At 36.8% G+C, this 22360-nt stretch overlaps 1 protein-coding gene across 3 annotated transcripts; it reads left to right on the top strand.

Moving 5' to 3' along the window:
* Positions 1 to 296: 296 nt before the first annotated feature.
* Positions 297 to 22359, top strand: LOC137390007 (FYN-binding protein 1-like). 3 transcript variants are annotated; one of them, XM_068076227.1, is made up of 12 exons: positions 297 to 446; positions 5603 to 5728; positions 8856 to 9035; positions 13241 to 13255; positions 13451 to 13908; positions 14023 to 14156; positions 16954 to 17068; positions 20358 to 20490; positions 21111 to 21161; positions 21355 to 21520; positions 21705 to 21788; positions 21885 to 22359. In XM_068076227.1, the coding sequence occupies exons 3-12, from the start codon at positions 8859 to 8861 to the stop codon at positions 21911 to 21913; spliced, it is 1362 nt and encodes a 453-aa protein (XP_067932328.1). In that variant the 5' UTR covers positions 297 to 446; positions 5603 to 5728; positions 8856 to 8858; the 3' UTR covers positions 21914 to 22359. The 3 variants fall into 3 exon arrangements, with proteins under 3 accessions (XP_067932328.1, XP_067932327.1, XP_067932329.1); XM_068076226.1 differs by having other exon boundaries at positions 329 to 457; XM_068076228.1 differs by lacking the exon at positions 13241 to 13255 and having other exon boundaries at positions 329 to 457.
* Position 22360: the final 1 nt, after the last annotated feature.

The following is a 22360-nucleotide window of genomic DNA, read 5'->3' on the forward strand; positions in this document are numbered from 1 at the left end:
ATTATTTATCTAACTCGTCCACGTGTGGCGCAAACTTATGCTTACGGACACCAAATACGGGTCGCCGTTGCGAAAGTCTTTTACGCGTAGTATATATAGTAGATATTGTAGTACATATCTGTTGACAGAATGTTAGAAGGCGTAACGGCGGAAGTTTTAGAACAACAGCATGTACATGTAACGTAAATTTTTACGATCCGTCCTATTGAATACAACGTCACTCTTCCTTCTTTGACTGTTGTTGCAATAGCCTGTGATTTTCAATAAGTTCATACAACCATTCAAACGTGTGGTACATCGACGAATAATCCTCAGCCGAAGGACAGTTTCCGCGTTTATCTTTGACCGCTTTACAATACAAGAAGAATACAAGTGAAGACGCTAAAGGCGGATACGTAGTGTTGTTGTCACATTTTAAAGCTTCTATTGCTGGAGACGATTACTTTGTGAGTACCAGGTAATTGTATAATTACACCACATTTATATCTGTGTTGTTTTTTGTGTGACAAAAAAGCATGTTTGACATCGAAGGAAACCCGATTTAGGCGGAAGTTCCGAAACTATATATTTTTAATGACTGTATAGCTTCCAATTTTTACACAGTTCTTTATCTTTATCAAGACATGTATCTTTAATTATCTTAAAACTTCAATTTTAAATTATAGTTTGGTAGCTAATGCTGAAGTGCGTTGGCTAGTCAATAGTTGCACTTCGATTCTCATAGTTATTTGTAAAGAATCCTTACGTTTCAGTTTGAGCTTTTTATGCTTGCAAATTTTAATAGTGCTGATGGAATACGTAACCTTTTTTGTCGTTTTTGAAAACTGCATTTTGACAGTCGACGTTCGTTGATTATTTAGTCATCCAGTTGTTGCACAAGTGCTGGTGGACATGAACTTGAGATACTCTTGGTTTCATTGTTTTTATGTTATGTAGTGCTTATTGTTAAATAACGTGCAGGTACATACCTTGATACGACACTGTAGAGTAAGCAAGTCCATGAGGTCCTGTGGAGCTTATATGCCAATAGTCCCGGGAAAGCTGATAAAGCCGTGAATAAGCCGTAATAGCTTTAACTCCATTCCGATAGCATCATTGACCTTGACTCCCAGTAGCGTCTCACCATTGCCATAGATACTGTTACGCTACATAAGATCTCAAAGCACGATTACACACCATGCCCCCTCTCCTAGGAAACGGCCTCGGAAGATCTTAAATTTCATATATATACATTTATTTCCAATATCAAATCCACATCAATCAAGTTACATACATCAAAAAAAGAAACCACAAAAGCCGCCTATTTCTGCTTTACGTGTTCACTCTGAATCCTTAAAGTCCATCAAATTTCCCTCTTTCCTAAAACCTCCATCACCTTCTTCGCTTCCCAACAACTCTTCCTCTGCAGCTGAGTCAAGGGTCTTGGACTCCTCTTGACCAGTGCAGGCATCTGTCGTACTGACAGGCTTGCTACTTTCAGACAAACCTGGGGTCTTAAGAGACTCCTCCAGGAAGTTTTCAGCAGCGCCTCCAGTTTCCACCCTGGCTTTCTCCGCACTCAAGCTTTCCTCCCTGGAATCGCCCTCCAGGCTTGGATTACAAGAGCCAGGTCTAGCAGCCTTCTCTGCTTAAGCATGGGCGCCAGCAGAAACGCTGTCCACCGCGGGCCTAGCCTTTGCAAATCTAGCGGGCAAACGGGCTTTCACCTTGGCCATTTCAGCTAAGACGCCTTGGAGGGCGACAGAGCTCTCATACTCCTCACTCAATTCCATTTCCTCCTTCTCTAACTCCCTAATCTGCTCCTCAAACCTGCGCTGTAACCTCTCTCTCCTTAACCTAATATTTTTCCTTTTCTCCTCAAATTTATTCTCATCCAAAAAGCTGTCGCTTTCTATTTCGTCTAAAAACTCATTCACTTTGTTCAATATAGAGGCTTTCTGAACTTTTCCACTGTTCTTTATTACACCGGCATAACTAGCGCCAGATCGAGAAATTGATTCACTAGCTGACATTATGTCTAATTCTCTTTCAGCTTGATCCTTAAGACCAGACACCATTGGTTTGGGTGTTAATAAACGCTTAGGTTCCATATTTTCCTTCAAGTTCATTTTAAAACCATGAAAAATGTCAAGAAACTCCTTTTGGTCAAAATCATCTTTGCACATACTATTAATGTAAAGCAATTTTAGCTGATGTAACTCATGTAATCCTAAAAGATTTTTTCTAGAACCTGTTAAAACATACACGGAAGTGTCGACTGACCTAAAAGTGCTTCTGATTTCAACTTTACAAATTCCAGCTACAGATAGAGAAGATTCATCTGCGCTATATATACTACGTTCAGGTTTACTCAAACTCAGACCAAGCATTTTACTAGTCTCTTCTGTTACCGTAGAAACTTCTGCTCCTGTATCGAGTGTAAACTCAACATTTTTCCCATTTACTTTTAAAACTTGTTTAATGTCACTACTACATAGCCCATCTTTATTGCTTTTGGTGAATCTCACTCTATGTGGACTTTTTCTAAAACTCCTACTTTGTCTACTAGACTTATACCTATCCCCTGATGGGCTTCTACTACTACCACTGCTGCTATATCTCTTACAATCACGTCTAGACTCTCGTCTTTCAAAACACTTGTTGCGAGGACAATCCTTAGAAATGTGACCTCTCTTTGAACAAACATAGCACCTAGCACTCGAGCAATCCCTAACATGATGTCCTTCCCTGTTACAAGCAAAGCAAATAATACTTCTAGCAGGGGAATTATATCGTCTAGGTGATGACCTTTTATAACTTTGCCTACCTCTCCACCCAGGTGAAAAGGTGTCAGATCTAGCACTACCTGAACTATCTCTCCTAGGCAGCCTATAACTAGAACACTCATCATGAGATTTCTCAATCTTTCTAGAAACGTGGCAAACAGGTGCAAGAGAACTACTGTCACTAGATTCCACCTTGATATCTCTCTTAGCACCACTGATAATAGATTCTGATTCTCTAGCTAAATGTCTAGCTTTCAACCTATTAGATAACTGCTCCCAAGTTAAGTCAGTCTCCTGCATTAGTTCTTTTCTGGCACCGGAATCACGCAAACCGTTCACTGCTAAAGCTACACAAAAGCGCTGCCTTAAGTCATCATTACCATCACCGAAATCCATATCTCTACTCAACTTTTCCACTCTCACCAAGTACTCTCTCTCTTCTTCCCCTAAAGCCTGTGAGGCAGTAACAAACTTCATCGTTCTCACAAACACACTTTCCTCTCTCTCATAATGGCCTCTCAAAAGATTTAAAGCTGTTTGGTAAGCATCAGCTGCCTGGCTAGCAAGATCAAACCCTAAGCTTCTCAGCAACTCCATTCCTTTACTACCAATAGCGCTTAATAAAGCTAATAGCTTAGTCCTACCCGCAAAGAGTGGGGCACCACCTTCATTGTTATCCATACGGAACGAAGTAAGCTCACATGCAATCTCAAACTCACTAAGCCAAGACTTAAAAGAACTAGAGACATTTCCACTATCTAGCCTCAACTTAGGGAAAATGCTAACATCTAATTGTCTAGCAGCCATATTAGCACCCAACTAACAACAACCACCTTCAACTCACCTAACGACTAACACAAGGAATCACTATAGCACTGCTACGATAATGCTACTCCTCTACCATACAACGTGGCAACCCAAATAAATAACAATCACCTACCCGAACAACGCCACGACACGCAATAGCATTACTAATTAATGTTACCAACCTTCAACGATATAATAGAACGACACAGTATAATAACACCCCTTAATTAATTAATGTAACAACACAGTATCCTGCCTACGACGCCATGTTAAATAACGTGCAGGTACATACCTTGATACGACACTGTAGAGTAAGCAAGTCCATGAGGTCCTGTGGAGCTTATATGCCAATAGTCCCGGGAAAGCTGATAAAGCCGTGAATAAGCCGTAATAGCTTTAACTCCATTCCGATAGCATCATTGACCTTGACTCCCAGTAGCGTCTCACCATTGCCATAGATACTGTTACGCTACATAAGATCTCAAAGCACGATTACACACCACTTATCAGAAAAGGCATCTTGTACTTTCTTGTTTTTGTCAGTTTTTGTCATATATGTAGAAAACTGTTGATGTAGCATTTTTTTTAATAGCATGTTGCTTCAAGACTAGATATCTAGCTGGGAGAATAGTATATCATGATAGGCCTGCATGAGTTTTCAAGTGACACATCTAATGCACTAGTCGCACATCTAATGCAAAAATAAAATCAGGATACTGTTAAGGTTACACTAACCACCGGAACAAAGGAAGTTATTCTGCACTTTTAAGATTTTGCAAATAGGCCTATGTAGGTATGTTTGAAAATTCTGAAGGACATTCTATTAAAATGGTTTGTTGAAGGAGAAAAACGATTGTTGAGAGTCCATAGTTTCCTTATAACTGACTGTTCTTAGACAACAGTTTTATAACATTTTAGACCAATAACTGCTCATAAACTTTAAATGTGACAAAGTCATTAAACGACCAACATAAGTTTACAATAAACTTTGTTGTCTTTTTTAGAGTCCTATATGTTGTTGATACTGTAGATGTAACCGGTAATATGTTTTAACAATTAACAGCCTATCTGTTAAATGCAAAACCGGAAAGGACCAAAAATAATATTGTTATTGTACAGCTTCTCAAATTTAACCGTATTAGTGTAATTCAATGATACAACAAAGGAGACTTGCCAAAGTTAACTTGGAGTCAAGCTAATTTAAAATTCTTATGCGAATTGCTAAAAAATATTTACATAATAAATGATGGATTTAAGATGAGCATGGCTTGATGATCATGCTATACAGTTAAAACTCTACATGTGAAATTGCGACATTAACTGTGTGAAAGGAAAGCTCTCTGTCAAATTAGTACATGTATTAGTAATATAAAAAAATCGGTAACACACTTCCTGGGTCTCGTCATTTAGCTAATTTGATAGCCTGATCAACTGTGTCAATTTAGATGACAAGTAAAGGACTTATAAACCAATGGTACATTGAACATATGCATTTTGTGGGACAGTTTTACTATAATATGCTGTGCGTTCACTGCCATTATTTGAGTTGGTCTATCGACTGCAGAACAACAACATGCGCATGACTCACCAGTAATATGAAGCTTTTGCTGCCTGTGAGTTTTGTTTAAATTCCAACAGGTTACTGCCATTTGATAATTTGCAGATTTATCGAGCTAGTTTTAATTGTTATAGACTTTTCAATTCTTTTATGCGATGTGAGGGAGCTTGTCACAGTTATTTCATTGTAATACATGCATATATGCTTGTAACGCTTCACTACTAGCAAGAAAATTAATTTGTTGAACTGATTTTTTTTGTTTAGTAGTTTGCTACAAAGAGTTTCCACAAATTTTTTGCTATGAATAAAATTACATTGTTCAAGTCAATGCGTAGAAAAAATGCTGTTAAATAAGGTGATTAAAGTTGTGAAGTCATTCAGGAAAGTAAAGTAGACTATTTATCTCCATCACGCATTTTTGTCAAACTAAACACACTAATATGCTGATGCTGAAAGGTTGCATGTATTTCAGAGCAAAATTTGTTGGATGAACGATATGGACTTCCCGTTGAAAGGCCTCTAGTGAAATGCACCTCTGATGGACTTCATCCTCATTCTCACATAGAGCTTACATCGCTGAAAGTTTCTTGTGGGAGTTGTAAGTGGTATATGACATCATTTACGCCGCAGTGTACTATAATCAATTCATTATGATAATTACCTTTTTTTGTTGTTTGCGTAAAAAAATATCCTTTGGCTATTCATTGAGGTCATGGAAGTGGTTAAGTGCAAAAAAGTGCTCAGACTTCATGAGTTATACATAGAATCCTTTTAGACCATGCCGTTGGTATGACTTAGGATTTTATTTTATGATGGATGTTTGGTGCATAGTTTTCTCCCTCAGATTACAAGCTTGAGGCATGACCTCCCTTTAGATTAATAGGTTAGCTCATAGTCTCTCTTCAGACTACGAGTCTTAGTCTATCTTCTGACTACAAGGTTGAGTCTTAGTCTATCTTCTGACTACAAGGTTGAGTCTTAGTCTATCTTCTGACTACAAGGTTGCGTCATAGTCTTCCTTCAGACTACAAGGTTGAGTCATAGTCTCTTTTCAGACTACAAGGTTGAGTCATAGTCTCTTTTCAAACTACAAGGTTGAGTCATTGTCTTCCTTCAGACTACAAGGTCTAGTCATAGTCTTCCTTCAGACTACAAGGTTGAGTCATTGTCTCCCTTCAGACTACAAGGTTGAGTCATAGTCTCCCTTCAGACTCAAGGTGGCCATACAGTAAATACATGGATTATGGCTACACCTAACAGAGTTCAATAAGCCGATATCACTCATTTGGCTATAGTAACTTGTGGCTTCAACTAAACTTGTGGTCATCTTGCTCCAGTTTGGTATAGCCATCTTCTACTTTACTTGTAAGATCTGATAAAAAATCTCACCGTGATAACTGGTTTTAATCGGTTTCTGTTTAAACAGTTATCAGAGATATTGCCGGCGCATTTTCTATGGCCTTTCAGTTTCACCCAGTCCATTCTCTACAATGGTCATAAGTAATTTTGTAGTGAGCCTTTGGACTTGTTAGCACCTCATTTCTCTTTATTTTTTGGGTGGTCTGTTGTATGGGCCTTGACTACAGGCTGATCACACTTCGTGCAAGTTTTGAGTAAAACTAACAATGCAGAAAGCTGTGAGTAGCCAAGGTGAAAAGGATGTGGAACACAAGTATCAATTGCTTTAAGATATTTGCTTGCTTTGATATATATAAATGCTGCTGACCTCTGACCAAGCAGTGATTAAATGTTTTTGCTGCTAGTGTAATGAAAAGACTCAAGTATCTACAATATTCACTTTTAGCACTAAATTTGCTAGTGTGTGATCATATTTATTTGAAATGGACAGCATAAGGCTAATCCCAACTGTCATATGTCCAGTGCGCTTAGTCCTTTAGCTCAAAACTACAGCTGTGGTTTGACATAGGCACGATAAGACTAGCCCAATCTCAGGCAAAATTTTTTTGGTGGAAATCTGTCATCTACTGAGATGATTCTATCAGCTTTTCAGCTATTTTTTCATAGGTGAGAAAAGGTCCAATTAATTTTGTCCCATAGAAAAGTTTTAAGCCTATTTCACTAGCTACGCGAGTCAGCTATTCCAGTTTTGGTCATGCTGGATTGACCTATAGCATGTTGCTGCCAGTTGCCTGAGTACTTGAATGTGTGATGTATATCATTGACCTGCAAGTCTGGGTATACTCCTCATACTTAACACATTGTACTCCTTTCTGTCCGTCAGCCAAGTTTGTCTGTTACATGAACCTCACCATACTTCAAATTTTTGCAGTATCAGTTGTGATGGCAGAAGCAGATTTTTTGTCGATGGCAGTTGACTTTGCCCTGGTGATGAGGAAGTTTGTTTTTAGCTAATCAAAATAGTGATGATTCCAGCAATATTTCCAAGGCCTGTATTAACAGTAGTAGGCTAGTTATAGGAGTAGCTAGTGCCACAAGATAGTGCCAAGTCTGCAAGGACAAATTATGTCACGGACAAATTGTGTCATGGTCAAATACGTAGTTAACCTTCCGTGTCACCTTATTAGGTTGCTTATTGGTTGCCAGAAGAAACAACACCGGCCAATGGATAATACAAATAGAGATTCTAGAACATCTCTGAAGTCATCAGTATTTGGTATACTAGCTTGTATGCAAAACCTTGGAAGCTGACGCTGGTTTTAAAGAAAGCTGTGTGCTCTCAGTAACCAAGGCTAGCATTAAAAATATTAAGAGTCATTTACTGTTGACACGCAGCCTATTTGAGTTCACAGGTTTTTAGGTATAAATGTATCTTTGTCTTGATTTGTTCTATGAGTATATTTCAGTTCTCTCTATTCAGTACCATCGCTGTGGGAGGTTGACTGCTTTGCATTATCACTCTTACTGTTTTTAACAATTTGCTGGACATGTTCCCTTAAGCCATGCTCTATACTCTAGAGCCAATAGCACTTGTAATTGCATACGATAATCACCTCTGGTCTTGTGTTATCTCCCTCTTTGAATGCTGTTTACTGTTGCTATCTCTGCGTTAACATTGTTTCACCTCTATTCAGAGTTACTCGGCTGTTACGGGTATATCTAAAATTGGTTATTTGCCCTGCTAGAGATCATAAGAGTAATTTCTTATAATAAGTTCATGTGACATATATGTGCTTGGAACACTTGTACATTATCATTAGCTTCAGCTATTGTACACCAAAACTGAATCCATGCCAATTTTTGTTTCTTGTCTTTCCGACGGAGTGTCCCATAGCATACAACAGCATCATCCAAAATGCAGTGTTTCACAGTACTCTTCTACACCCAGTCAGGAGTTTTTCTTTTTTAATTTGAGTTTTTCTATTAACCTTGCTAGTTTTTTCAAAAATGTGTTAGTTTTGTAAATGTGTTAGACTGCATTTGATTATCGACGTTAAATTTTAATCTTGTCTCATAATTGACAAAGTAATTTCTGGTGACTGACTACGGTATGAACTCTATGAAATGGGATTATCTTAGAGCCATGTTCATGCCTTACATAGTTGTCATGATCAGAAAATAGAATGTGTTCTTATCGTCATGTTGAGACGTGTTTAGTCACTTATTTATTGGCATTTATCCACCGTCTTGTCACTTTGTAGACTGCTAACTGTTGTTAGATATTATTAGCCAATTCTGGCCAATAATAATACACTATACACACTAGCCTAATCCACTTGGACAACTACAGTTGTGAGTGCTTGCAGGAAATGGGTGACGAGGAGATATATGATGAAGCCGAAGCTGGTATTACAGAGAAAACGACCAGGCCAATGGTAATTTTGAATTCAAGTTCAAATCCTGTCAAGAAAGCGAATCCGTCACCATTTGGGGAAACCAAAGGCCTCAGTGTGAAGGAACGGTTAGCTCAGCTGCAAGCCAGAAATGTATGCGAATACTTATCAATATAACCTAAGAAACAACCTCACAATACCTAATAATACATGTATGTCCCATAGTGGTGCCGGTTTATTCTGTGATCTCAGCATGGCCTTGTTAACATATGCTTTGCTTTTGTATAGTAGCAGCTGTATCCTTTCAGGAGGCTCACTCTCTTGCTTTACCTGTCCTAATTTAAATTCTACGTACTTACTGCATCTGCAAATGCCTGTGTGTGCAACTCGATATTTGCTAGCATACCGTGCTAGCTGATGCTATCTATGTACTATGTAGATGAGAAGGTCATATGTGTGTCTCTATATATTTCTCTTTTTACTCACAAACTAACCATGTCCTCTCAATGAACATAATGTCATTCCTTTCATCCTACAGAACCTGTCTTAGCATAACAATTCATGCGTCATTGATTATATTTGATTTAGTTAAGGTTTTTATAAAATTATCAATTGAGATTCCGATTTGTTTAATGGTGGACAAGTGAAGATGCTTGGAGTTTAACTGAAATGGTTGGTTAAGAGGGGATGTAAAAAGTTAGGGTTTTGCCATAAATGAGGGGCGCAACTGCCTATTATCATTGTGGTTTGTTCATTCTTTTCATTGAGTTGAGTTCTTTTCGCAGAGGTAAATTCAGACATATATACCAGAATAAATCTGTTGTAAATTATTGTTTTTTTTCTGATGAATTATCAACAGATGCTGCCTGCTGACGGATTCACTAACATAGTAACATTTTCAATAGGTGCTTTTAAATGTGGAATACGTCGTATATTTTAAGTAATTCAATGCTGAATTTGAACAAATTTTTGCGCATTAATATTTCAATACTCGAACAGTATTTATGGGTTAGAGTGAAATATTATAATTATAATATTTCACAATGATTAATATTATAACTACCCATGTGTATCTTGAGGATACCTATGACAGTATTTTATCCAGACTAGAGTCTTGCATAGCCTGTGACTAGAGTCTTGCATAGCCTGTGACTAGAGTCCTGCATAGCATGTGAGGGTTAAAAACTGTTCTCCCTACTTTACATAAGCATCTCTACTCGATGCAACCACCGATGTAGACATCATTAGGTATCGTAGTACATGTAATGCTCAAAATACCATATATATGTACAATAAAAGAAGAATTACCACGTAGAGTTATCAACTTTGAAGAGTGCATAACTCCTTAATGGTATTTTCATAACAATTCTGATTGAGCTTTTGAAAATCTTTGAGTTAGCTGTTGGAAAGATCCAAATTAGTGCATGATTTGAAATGTTAGTAATATTAAATGCTAGGTACACAAACATAAATATTGCAGTAATTTCATCAGAAAGTTAACAATTTTCCAAACAACGGAAAAACATCTTTTTGTGTCTTTTCCGTTAGGAAACTCACCTTTAGCAAGACACGCAAATTGTTAAATTTTTTTAGATACATTTTGTGTATCGTTGAAACAAACAAGTTTTTGCAATGATAATTTTTATTTAAACTTTTCGTAATGTCAGTAAATAGTTTACCATATTAAAACAAAATTTCTCTTTAACTCTCTACAGCACAGATTCAATGATGAGCTTCAACAGGGAAGGGCTTAGTAGGGAGTGAATCGACAATCTTCCTGTACATGACCAGGCAGTTTTTAAGGGCTTGTATAGCAAAATGAAGTTTGTATAGGAACATACATGTACCTTTCTGCTGATTTGGTCTGTGTCAAAACTTGAGTTTAAACCCTTACGTTCCAAATTTTCAACTGACTCGTTACCAGTGAAACTGCTGATGGTTTGGGTAGTAGTGAGTCCTAGTCACTCCTTCATGTTACTGCTGTTACTTCTTTTCATAGCTGTTCATGCCTTCACATTGATATCAATATCTTAACAGCGCTTCAGTGTAGCCTTACTCTTTATAGATAGACTTCAGCATATCTTGAGCTGGTCTGACCACTTGGCTAGGCCAGGAGGGCTAGTGTTGTTACTGGCTCAGCAGCCACGAAAAGGGAGTCTGCGGTAGAAGATGTAGTTTAAGTTTGCTGTGAGGCCTGTCTTCCACTCTGCTTCATCTGTTGAAATCTGTTATTTTTATTACAATGTACATCTAGCCAGGAACCCTTCCTATTATAGTTTGGCACTTTGTTCTGTACAAACCTTCATTAGTTTGCTAGAGAGTATCAATTTGGCTTTCGTTGTCATGACTTTTGATACTCGCCGTGCCCATTTCCACAGTTGAGAGATTCAAACGATGGCAATGATGAACATGGGCATTTTGCAACTTTGATGAAGCAAGAATAATGTTATTCGAAGCTCATATTTGTAGGCTGTCTTATCCTAAGCCTATCTTGTCATATCTGATTCTCTATAAAGGGTTATATCATCTATATTTTAGTTAACTGCATATTTATTGATACTCTACATTATTCTACATTTCTACATACTTTACACCTGACTGTTTTAAGTAACATAAACCTGTTCGTGTCATTTTCACGGAGAAAAACAACTGAGGAGGCTTAGCTTTGGTAAGCTACAACTAGTCTATTAAAGGTTTTACATATATTCTTTTCTGGCTTTAATCTTTTTTGAAAAAGGTAGCAAATATAATTCAATCCTCTTACTTAAATTGAACATACATACACAAAGATAGTTTTGAAAAATATATTTTATAAAAATGCTTGTATAATATATTAGATGCTTTGCATCACAGGGGCACATGTTGCTGCTTTCAATTAAACACCTAATGCCGTCGGTTTCACCAAAATGCATTGAATTCGAATTCAGTGTGGATCAATCTGCCAATTCAAGCCACGTATTTATTTGTGTATAATACTGTAGACGCTCCTACAACATATACCTCCTATTACGTAAATTCCAAATAACGTAAAAACTTTCTGTGACGTATTTGCTTCCTACAACAAAAAAAATTCCATATTTATAACGTAAAGTGTCAAGTCGGGCGAGTTTTCAAATTCGATTTGTTTGTTAGTTTATCTCGCTGCACTTGCGAAAGAAAAAACGCCTTCTGTATATTGTTATATATAACTAATATATAACTTATATAGGCCTATAACTTTCACGATATTCTAGCTCGTCGTAATAGATCGTTAAAAGAGTCGTCAAAAAGGAGAATCTAGGATAGCTTCGCAATTGTTCATAAATACTGAAAGGCAATCGGTTGGTGCAGGTGTTACAGCGTCGGTCTACCAATCCAAATGTCACGAGTTGGAGTATCGTCAGAAGTTATCTTTTATTTTAACCTTAACCCCTTGGTACAGGATAGACAACGAACAGGTAGATCTGCTTTTTATAGTAAAAGGATTTTGTTGCTTTGCCTTATTGTAAACGTACAACAAATTTGTTATTAGCTTTACTTTGCAGAATAGACTTTGCTGTTTAGGAAAAATAAGCAAATCGTTGTAAATGAACATTGAAAATGTGCAGTCCCGATCAACTTTTTGAAAAATGACAAGTGAATCATACAAGTTTCTCCTTTTTATGTTCAATCACACTGGTCTATAAAACCAGTGAGATTGATCATAAAAAGGAGAAAAGTTGTTGATTCAAACCAGTAATACCGCAGTTAAAGTACAGCCCACAAATTTAAAGAGTTAAGTCAAGTTTTTTCCTTTTTGTATGGCCAAAGGGATGAGTTTGGAAATATCTTGGAACGGATTAGACAATTTACATGTATTCTACTGTTTTTACATCGAGAATTCGCAATAACGTAAATCCTCCTGGAACGGATTCTTTATGTTATAGGAGTGCCTACTGGACTGTATACACCTAAGTGTGTTAGTGCAGTTTTGTGAGGCATACGTGTACAACATAATCAGCTGTCACGGTGCTTGTATTGCATTCGGTCCAGTTCTTTTAAGACTAGAACCAATTTGTGCATCAACCATATAGTTTGCATATTGTTTCAATTGGAAATAATTCCATGGTTCTGGAAAAATAGGGGAATATTTGGCTGTAACTCATTCATTTTACAATCAATGGGTTTCTAAATATCAGCCATGCTTGTGAAGAGGCAAATGTTTGAATTCCTACAATTGAATTTGTACATCATTCCTATTTAATACACATGGTAATTTCAGGGCCTGAAATGTTATAAGATAGATAAGGTTACACTGAATTAACCTTAGCATAGTCACCAGTGTTTGACCTTTAATACTGAAACAGACTGTAACGGTCGTTTGCTCTTGCAATTTGTAGTCAGAAATATTTGGGGTGAGTAACAAGTTTTAATGTCCTGTTTCTACTTCTGTTTGGCATGGCTGGCATGTGAAGCATTTGATCTTTCCCTTTATTGGCATTGGTGTCGCTAATCTGGTTTGAATGGCGTTATTGCCCACCTCTCCTAAGATATTCAAGTTGCAATGTCTTATTTTCTGCTAAATGTAACTGCTTGCATTCTATTTACAGAATGAATCTACGCCAAGTAAACCTTACGTTCCAAAGAAGCCAACTTCTGTGAACAACAATAATGCTGGTAGCCCTGAAACCAAAAAGCCATTTGTACCTACAAAGCCCACGAATTCTACATCGCCAAACTCGGCCATTGCAGCGGCCATCGCCAAACGGAGCCCAGCATTTAACCCCAATGAGATTAAATCGCGCAAACAGTCTCTGAAGATAGTCAATAGAACAGGAGATGAACCAACAAATGATGGAACAGAAGCAGTCAAGAAAGAAGTTGAAATAGTGTGTACAAAAGATAAGAAGAAATTTCAAAAACTTCCGTTTGCGAAAAAGCCCGGGAAACCTACAAAGCCAGTATCATTGGACAATCCTAGTCTTCCCATAGTTCAGTTTACAGATGTCAAGACTGGCGTAGACCAAAGAATCGGTGCTGGAAGAACCAGTAATGAAAGCTTCAAGATGTATGTCAAGTCTATCTGTTAAAATCATGTTTAATAACACATTTAGAAATTTCCTTCTTCAAAACTTGGGAGCGTTAACAAATGTTACTCCATCGGATTGGTATCTGTTTTCAGCCAATCAATGACTGAAGAAGATGAAATGGATGAGGGTTCAGAAACTGCTCCATCATTGCCTGTGGCCCCTCATCCGAGTAGCCTTGCTGTTAAAAGAGGCCTCCCTCCAGCTCCCCCGAAACCCGCTGCTGCAGGTTAGCTTTATTATTGCATTACTGCCATGCATTGTCATCTACTTTGGTTTCTAGTCTGCTCTACCAGTACATCTTAGTTTGCCAGATGAAGTGGTTTATATTTACCAGAAGATTTGGATAGGTTTTTGATATGTCTTACACCGTCAATAGCTATAATAACCTTTGATTAGTTATACAGTAATACCTTGAGATACGAGCTTACTGAGTATTGAGCTCGTATGTCAATTCACTCGTATCTCAAATCAATTATTTTTATATAAAATAACTAAATACAAACTATTTTGTTGCCATTTGCTGAAAAAAAATTAAAAAGCAGGATATTACAATGGAAAAACGTGTTCTTAATTGTTGTAATTCACTACCTATGCTTACAAAATAAAAAATTACCTATTCAGTCGTTAAAAATCTGCAATGAAATGTAACATTATTATGTACCAAACTGTATGGAGCTCCTTCCTACCTTTAAGGCAGATGGTAGCGCCGAACGGCCCTGTGAGAGACACTTGACAGCAACATGTTTGGTACGCTACACTTTTGTGATGCTACATACAATAACATAATGTTACATTTAACTTAAATGAATTTAGGTTACTATTCACACACTTGAAAATATCTCTTCAATCTTACACTAAACTTAATTCTAATTTTTTTTTCAATTTTTTCTTTCGAGCTTGGCTCTGTTTGCATCGCTTTTAGACTCGCTTTCACTTTCAGTCGGCCTTTTAAATACTTTTTGATCCGACGGAAAAAACCAAGCGATGCTGTTCTCGTAAACGGCCTCTCGCATACTCAGTCCCTTAATAACCGCATCGGGAACCTACGAATCATACGAATCTCGCATGCTCATTTCTCAAACTTGTCTCATGTCAAGGCAAAAATTTGCTCGAAATTTTTTGTGTTGGCACACTAGTATCTCCAGGTATTACTGTATAATGTAATGTTTTTGATGATTCCAGTAGAGCCATCACTCCAAATGTGTGTAACATTTGTTTGATCGTTGTGTAGTTCAGTGCTGGATTATTACTGATATGGGGTAAGGAATAGGAGCATCAGATGGTTATGTTTTGTGCTGCCACCTCCTCTATTCGTATCAACTTTCTGTTGCAAGATTTTATTAGCTGCAGAATCATAGAGGCATTATCTATGCTTGCGTTTTTATCTATACACCTGCATGCAGTTACCTGGTATATTATTTTGTGACATGCTGTGCTTGGGTGCCACTACCAATTTTGCTAGTTGTTTTGCTGTATTAAGCATCATTCTAGAGATGGTTTTTATCGGTCTTTTGCATTCACAAAATCTGCCGGAAAACGATTAATGGCAGTGCGAATGAGAGAACACCGCAGAATGGTCTTGGAGTTGTCTTTTTGATAATCTGGAAAGGCATGTGCACAATTGTTGGTTCAATAATTTCCTTCAGATCATTGGACGTTTGACTGAATTTGCAGCATTTGAATGTAATTTATCGAGAGAAGGCATAATTGAGTTAGCTTATATGTTCTCATTGCTTGTTGTGGTTTAAACAATTTTGTTGATGGGAGCAAATAGTTATCTGTCTGTAAGAGATGCTTGATTTATGACCTTACATCACCTAGTACTGACCTTACATCACCTAGTGCTGACCTTACATCACCTAGTGCTGACTTTACATCACCTAGTACTGACTTTACATCACCTAGTACTGACCTTACATCACCTAGTACTGACCTTACATCACCTAGTACTGATTTACATCACCTAGTACTGACTTTACAGCACCTAGTACTGACCTGACATCAACTAGTACTGATTTACATCACCTAGTACTGAATTTACGTCACCTAGCACTGACTTTACATCATCTAGTACTGACTTTACATCACCTAGTACTGACTTTACATCACCTAGTGCTGACCTTACATCACCTAGTGCTGACTTTACATCACCTAGTACTGACTTTACATCACCTAGTACTGACCTTACATCACCTAGTACTGACCTTACATCACCTAGTACTGATTTACATCACCTAGTACTGACTTTACAGCACCTAGTACTGACCTGACATCAACTAGTACTGATTTACATCACCTAGTACTGAATTTACGTCACCTAGCACTGACTTTACATCACCTAGTACTGACTTTACATCACCTAGTACTGACCTGACATCAACTAGTACTGGCTCACATATTTATTTTATGCAGTCTACTTGTTTTATCACCTCTTCTTCGCTTCGATGATTTCTCTCTCATTTGCTCCGATGTATTGCCTTTTGTTGATTAAAGGTAATAAAAAATCTCTGAGCTATCTGCGTTTGGCCAACAGAAGGTGGGGCTTGCTACATCCTGCAAGTAATAGTTGCTTATATGACAGTTTATGCATGTAAATAGTCACTCATGGAAGCAGGATGAACCTTTCTAGAAAGTGCTCGGCTTTGCTCAGTTTTTGAGGTTTTTGTTAAAGAGATTCAAATATAAATTGTTATATGATTTATTCATCACTCATCTATAATAACAGTAAAAAGTTCTTTTCTATAATGAGATTGCCATTTAATATTCAGTGAGTCAGCAAATTTTTTTTGGGCGAAAAGCTCTCAGGCTAACCTAGCTACATGCTTTTGTTTGGTCGATGAGGTGTTGCAATAGTCTCAATAGTTTATGACTGCCAGATGCTCGCTGTTGTCTGGTTAGTCATTTTTTACTTCCGAGTATAAATTTTGTGGTTTTTGGTAATGACTTGATGCGATGAATAAAGCCTGTAATGAGAATAAGTGTATGGATATCTCCGTGGTGTCAACCCTACTTCCTTCCCATAGACTCCCCCATGATAGAAGAGTTGTATGGAGAGGCTGAGGTGGACACAAGCATTGTAGAAGAAGGCCAAGAGTTGTATGAAGAGTTTGATGAGGCCAGGCCGCCTCCCCCAGCAAGGTGAGGCCTTGCAGTCCGAAGACTATTTGCAGGGCTAATCATTTAATTATAAATATAATATCCAACATGTACATGTAGTTATATTCTTATTAGTAAAAGTTATCCCACGACCAAACACGAGCGAAGCGATTGGTTGGGAGATTTATGATAAATGCGTATGTGCACACAACTCCTGAAAAATTATCCATTACCGGCCGTTACCAAACCCTTGTACCGAAATCTCATCAACAAATTTAACCATTTTTGTGTAGAGTCATTTAAGTATAATAATGATACAAAACACATATAAAAATATTTATATATGTTACCAAGTCTTTGAAGTTTCCGCAATATCCTAAAACTAACCCATCTGATCGGATTATACATAAATAGACAGATTAATTTGGCCAAAAATCGTGATAAAAACTTGACATGCTTTTCTAATCAAAATTAAAATCGGCCAATGAAACACCAATAAGGTCGTGCGACAAATAGTAGAACTATTAAGTCGTGCGCATTGCATGTTGTAAATCAACATAAACATGTTGTAATCAATAAAACAAATATAATAAATATGTCATTCATAAATACGTCATTCTAAAATGTTTCTACTGAAAGCTTTCAATTTGAGAGTTAGTTAGACTGAGAGTGTAAAATTATAAAATAAGAAAATGCGCCAAAAATTCAAAGCTTGGTTTCTGAGAGTTGAGCATGAGCATTAATCAATCAATTCTCCTCACTTTTACAAGCGAAAGGTGAACGTACATTCATCATTCTCATCATAAATCTAATTTACTAGCTAAAACTGCCAAAGAAAATTCGAAGCAAATATTATAGCTAGGTGAAACGATAAAAAAGTTGTGAAACGAGGAGTGATAGCAAAGTTATAATTTTATTAATTACTAAATGTATTCATGAGTAGTGAAATTAATACCTTTAGGTTAATTATATTTATATATTTCTCAAAGTCCGGCCATGTGTTCGTTCGTCGGAAATCCGGCTATAGATCTTAAAGTCTTGGAATAAATATTCCGTACCGAAGAGGATTTGATCTCGGACCAAGCCGTTAACAAGTCTTACACCTAGCCCACTGGACTGGAAGTCGAATTGCACACCCGCCAATATAAGTCATTATATCAGAGCAATACCTAACTGCTTGTTGTTTGTCAATAAAACGTGCCGATACAGTAATTCTGTAAATTAACGATGTCAATTGATTCAGTAAATGACTATGGCAATGTGCCGTCTAGTAATTGAGTAAAATCCCTAACAACGAGAACCTTCCCACAGACAATGCGTTTTATGAACAATAACATTTATCATGACCTATATAAAAATTTGGTACTAATGATTGGCTAAAGAAGAGATCGTATATTTATTGCTCCTGGACTCTTTTTATATGTATCACATCATGAATAAAGCAGCCGCTCGAATCTGAGCATTTCAAAAAATGATCTCATTCAAACGCTTATATCCTTGGACAGGGTTAGTCTACAAAGACAAAAAACATCAAACTGTAGCTGATGTTTTAGCCTTTTATTGGTTTTAATTTCATTTGATCGACTTTTTTGACGCAATCACATCTTTAAGACACGAAAATTATCCATTATTGTTTCAAACCTCCCCATGATGTTGCTAGTCATATGACTATACAAGTACTCTCTAGAATCATGAGTAGGCGATGTGGTGTAGTGAATAGCACGCTGGTTTCCTGAACCGTTGTTTCCGAGTTCAATGCCAGTGCGAAACGATTTTTTCATTCCTAGATTTTAATTGCTATGCTTAGATATATATATATATTAGATATCGTATTAGTGTAGACATCTTAGTTAGCATAGATGTCTTAGTTAGCGTAGACATCTTAGTTAGCTTAGATATCTTAGTTAGCGTAGATATCTTGGTTAGCAACTTAGCATAGACATCTTAGTTAGCGTAGACATCTTAGTTAGCATAGATGTTTTAGTTAGCGTAGATGTCTTAGTTAGCCTAGATATCTTAGTTAGCGTAGATGTCTTAGTTAGCGTAGATGTCTTAGTTAGCGTAGATGTCTTAGTTAGCGTAGATGTCTTAGTTAGCCTAGATATCTTAGTTAGCGTAGATATCTTAGTTAGCGTAGACATCTTGGTTAGCGTAGATGTATTAGTTAGCCTAGATATCTTAGTTAGCGTAGATATCTTAATTAGCGTAGATATGTTAGTGTAGATATCTTAGTTAGCTTAGATATCTTAGTTAGCAACTTAGCATAGAAATCTTAGTTAGCGTAGACATCTTAGTTAGCTTAGATATCTTAGTTAGCGTAGATATCTTAGTTAGCAACTTAGCATAGACATCTTAGTTAGCGTAGACATCTTAGTTAGCGTAGATGTTTTATTTAGCGTAGATGTTTTAGTTAGCGTAGATGTTTTAGTTAGCGTAGATGTTTTAGTTAGCGTAGATATCTTAGTTAGCGTAGACATCTTAGTTAGCTTAGACATCTTAGTTAGCTTAGACATCTTAGTTAGCTTAGACATCTTAGTTAGCTTAGACATCTTAGTTAGCTTAGACATCTTAGTTAGCGTAGACATCTTAGTTAGCGTAGACATCTTAGTTAGCATAGATATCTGGTACCGCTCGATGCTCAGACCTCTCGATGCTCGTACAGACATAAAATGAGATAGCGGACTGTTTTTGTCTAATACTTCGTTTGACCGGACGGAGAGAGAATGTTAAGGCAATTCCTACTTGATAATACAATAGTTTACGTGTAAAAGTTAAAATTTTTTATAGATTTTATCGATAGCCATAAGGAAGAACCGGAAATTGAAGCGGGTAACGGTACATTTGAAAATTACAAATTAAAAAAAATAGGTGAATTTTGAAATAGCTTTTAAAAAAACAAACACAAAAGGTAATGATACATTAATTATACAAAATTCATACCCATTTCGCTTGTAACCTGCAATCGCGATAATGATACCGTAGATAACACAGTTGCAAGTGATATGAATGGCTTAGCCTTATGGTTAGGTGTGCGTGGTTGCAAACTTCTGCTTGCAATTGTCACGGGTTCAACTGCAGTACTGTGCGGATTTTTCATTTCTAGATTTTAATTGCTATAACTGGACCCAGAAATGACAGAAAACAGAAGACAAACTTTGAGATTTACATATATATATTACCGGTACTTTACACATTTAGCACATTTCAAAAATTTGCCAGCGTCCTGCATCTAGCATCATTTAGGATGGCAGCTACTCAATGTGCATGGCTGTCCTGCTTTCCGTTTCCTTGTGTCATACAAGTTATTATAGTGCTCATTTCCACCATGCAGAAATCCAACCCCTCCTCAGCCACCAGTTGCCATAGTATCACCAGAGACTACACAAAAAACTTCAAAGGCTGAGAAAGAAAAAGAAAAAAAAGAAAAGCTAAAACAGGAAAAGATAGCCAAAGAGAAGGAGAAGGTTAGTACCTGGCTGGTATTCAATTTCTACAGTTATGAATGTTTCCACTTTGTGAAGTATTCAGAAAAGTTTCTCCATTTCTTTTTGAAAATGAAAATACTTTAATAGAAATATCATTTGAGGTAAAGGGCTGGTCACAGGCTTGTAACAAGCCAAATGTGACGGAGAAATTGGCCGCCAGAAGTTGCAACGAGTGAAGACCTTGTGTGCTCCTTCCTCGTTCATCTTGCCAAACAGGAAGTTTAAGTATTTACACTGCGAGTTCCTTATTACTTCATTTCTCCCTTCTTTATTGGCTCACTATTAGCTTTCTGCTGATGTCAAAAAATTTTTTCAGTTCATTTTAATTGTAATAGTATCAATGTACTTTTCAATGTAACAAAACATACTTTATCTAGCCATTGCTAATTATTTCACATCTAAACACCTTTAAAATTCTTTGTTTTTCTTAATTTATTTGAACTGCTAAAACACTTTTCTCACGATATGAAGTTTAAAAGTTATAAAGATAAATGTTGTATATGTTAAATGAAACATATCTGTGCGGAGACTTTTTTATTACCTGTGCATTCATTAGTTAGTATATATATATGTATATCTTACCATGCTTTTTGTTTTAGCAACGCATAAAAGAGACGAAGGAGAGGGAAACTATCATGAAGAAGTACAAGGTAAGTTACGTATTTTATGACAGTTTGAGATGCATACTAAATAGCAAAAATGTACCTACTCCTATTCACTGGTATAGGTAGGACAAATGTACCTAATCTTAATCCCTATGCACCATTGGCTTTTCACGAGTCCTGCAAATGAGTGTGCTGCTTGTGCCCGTGTCCTATTCGTGTCACACACGTGTCATTACAGTTATCCGAAGAAGATCTAGTAACTAGTCACTACATACAAGCGAAGAATGCCGCAAGCGGAGGCAAAATGATGATTGCTGTGAAGGCTAAGGAGAAGCTTCAGCTTATTCGTAAAACGGGATGTCCAGAAGGAAAGTGGATTGCAAGGAATCCCTACTCAGATGCTGGTAAGATATTTCTTCTAGCAATAGCAATTGATCGTGTTTTATTAAAAAGGTTTCGATGTACCGTATCTATATTTTATCTCAGTTCATGCGGGTTGACAGTATTTTTTCATTTTTAAATGCAATATTATCTTTAAAAAGTATCATATACTGTATGCTGAACAAATATGCCATTCTCACGCTGTAGTCGGACTCGTGGATGCCAGCAACATGATTGATTTGGAGGCTGCCCCCGTAACACAGGCTGTGAGTGCACCGGCTGAAGCAATAGGTAAGCCTTAATAATTTATATCCACTGCTGAGCTGTTAATTTATACATAGCAATCGGTTGCCAGATAAACATAACATATATTTGACTTATTTGCAGATGAAGAAATATATGAGGAGCTAAACTAGAGACTCATGGGAATGTACACACAAGAAACAGGGTGTTATTTTTAGTTTTTTGACACAAAAATCAAAATATGATCAAGACTGTTTGCAAATAGCATGTAGAATACATTATAATTTTATTTACTTTAATATTAGCATATATTGAATGGTTATTTTCATAAACGCATTGAATTTATAAAGCCATAGTTTTAATATGGTTTGCTCAACTTGTAGGTAGAATCCACCTACTTTTATAGATATTATTATTTCATTATTTTGCAATCGCTTTTAATAGTTGTATACCACATTTATGCACACAACTACACAATCAAACTGGCAGAGCTTTTATTGATCTGCAGATAATCTGATTATTTTTACTATGAACTACCGTTAGATTTGTCTTCCTTACTCTTAGCACCTGGAATTACATAACTCGAAGGCATTAAAATATACATTAGAGGATGAACCCAT

The sequence above is a fragment of the Watersipora subatra genome, chromosome 3 (genome assembly GCF_963576615.1).
Source record: "Watersipora subatra chromosome 3, tzWatSuba1.1, whole genome shotgun sequence".
Taxonomy (NCBI): domain Eukaryota; kingdom Metazoa; phylum Bryozoa; class Gymnolaemata; order Cheilostomatida; family Watersiporidae; genus Watersipora; species Watersipora subatra.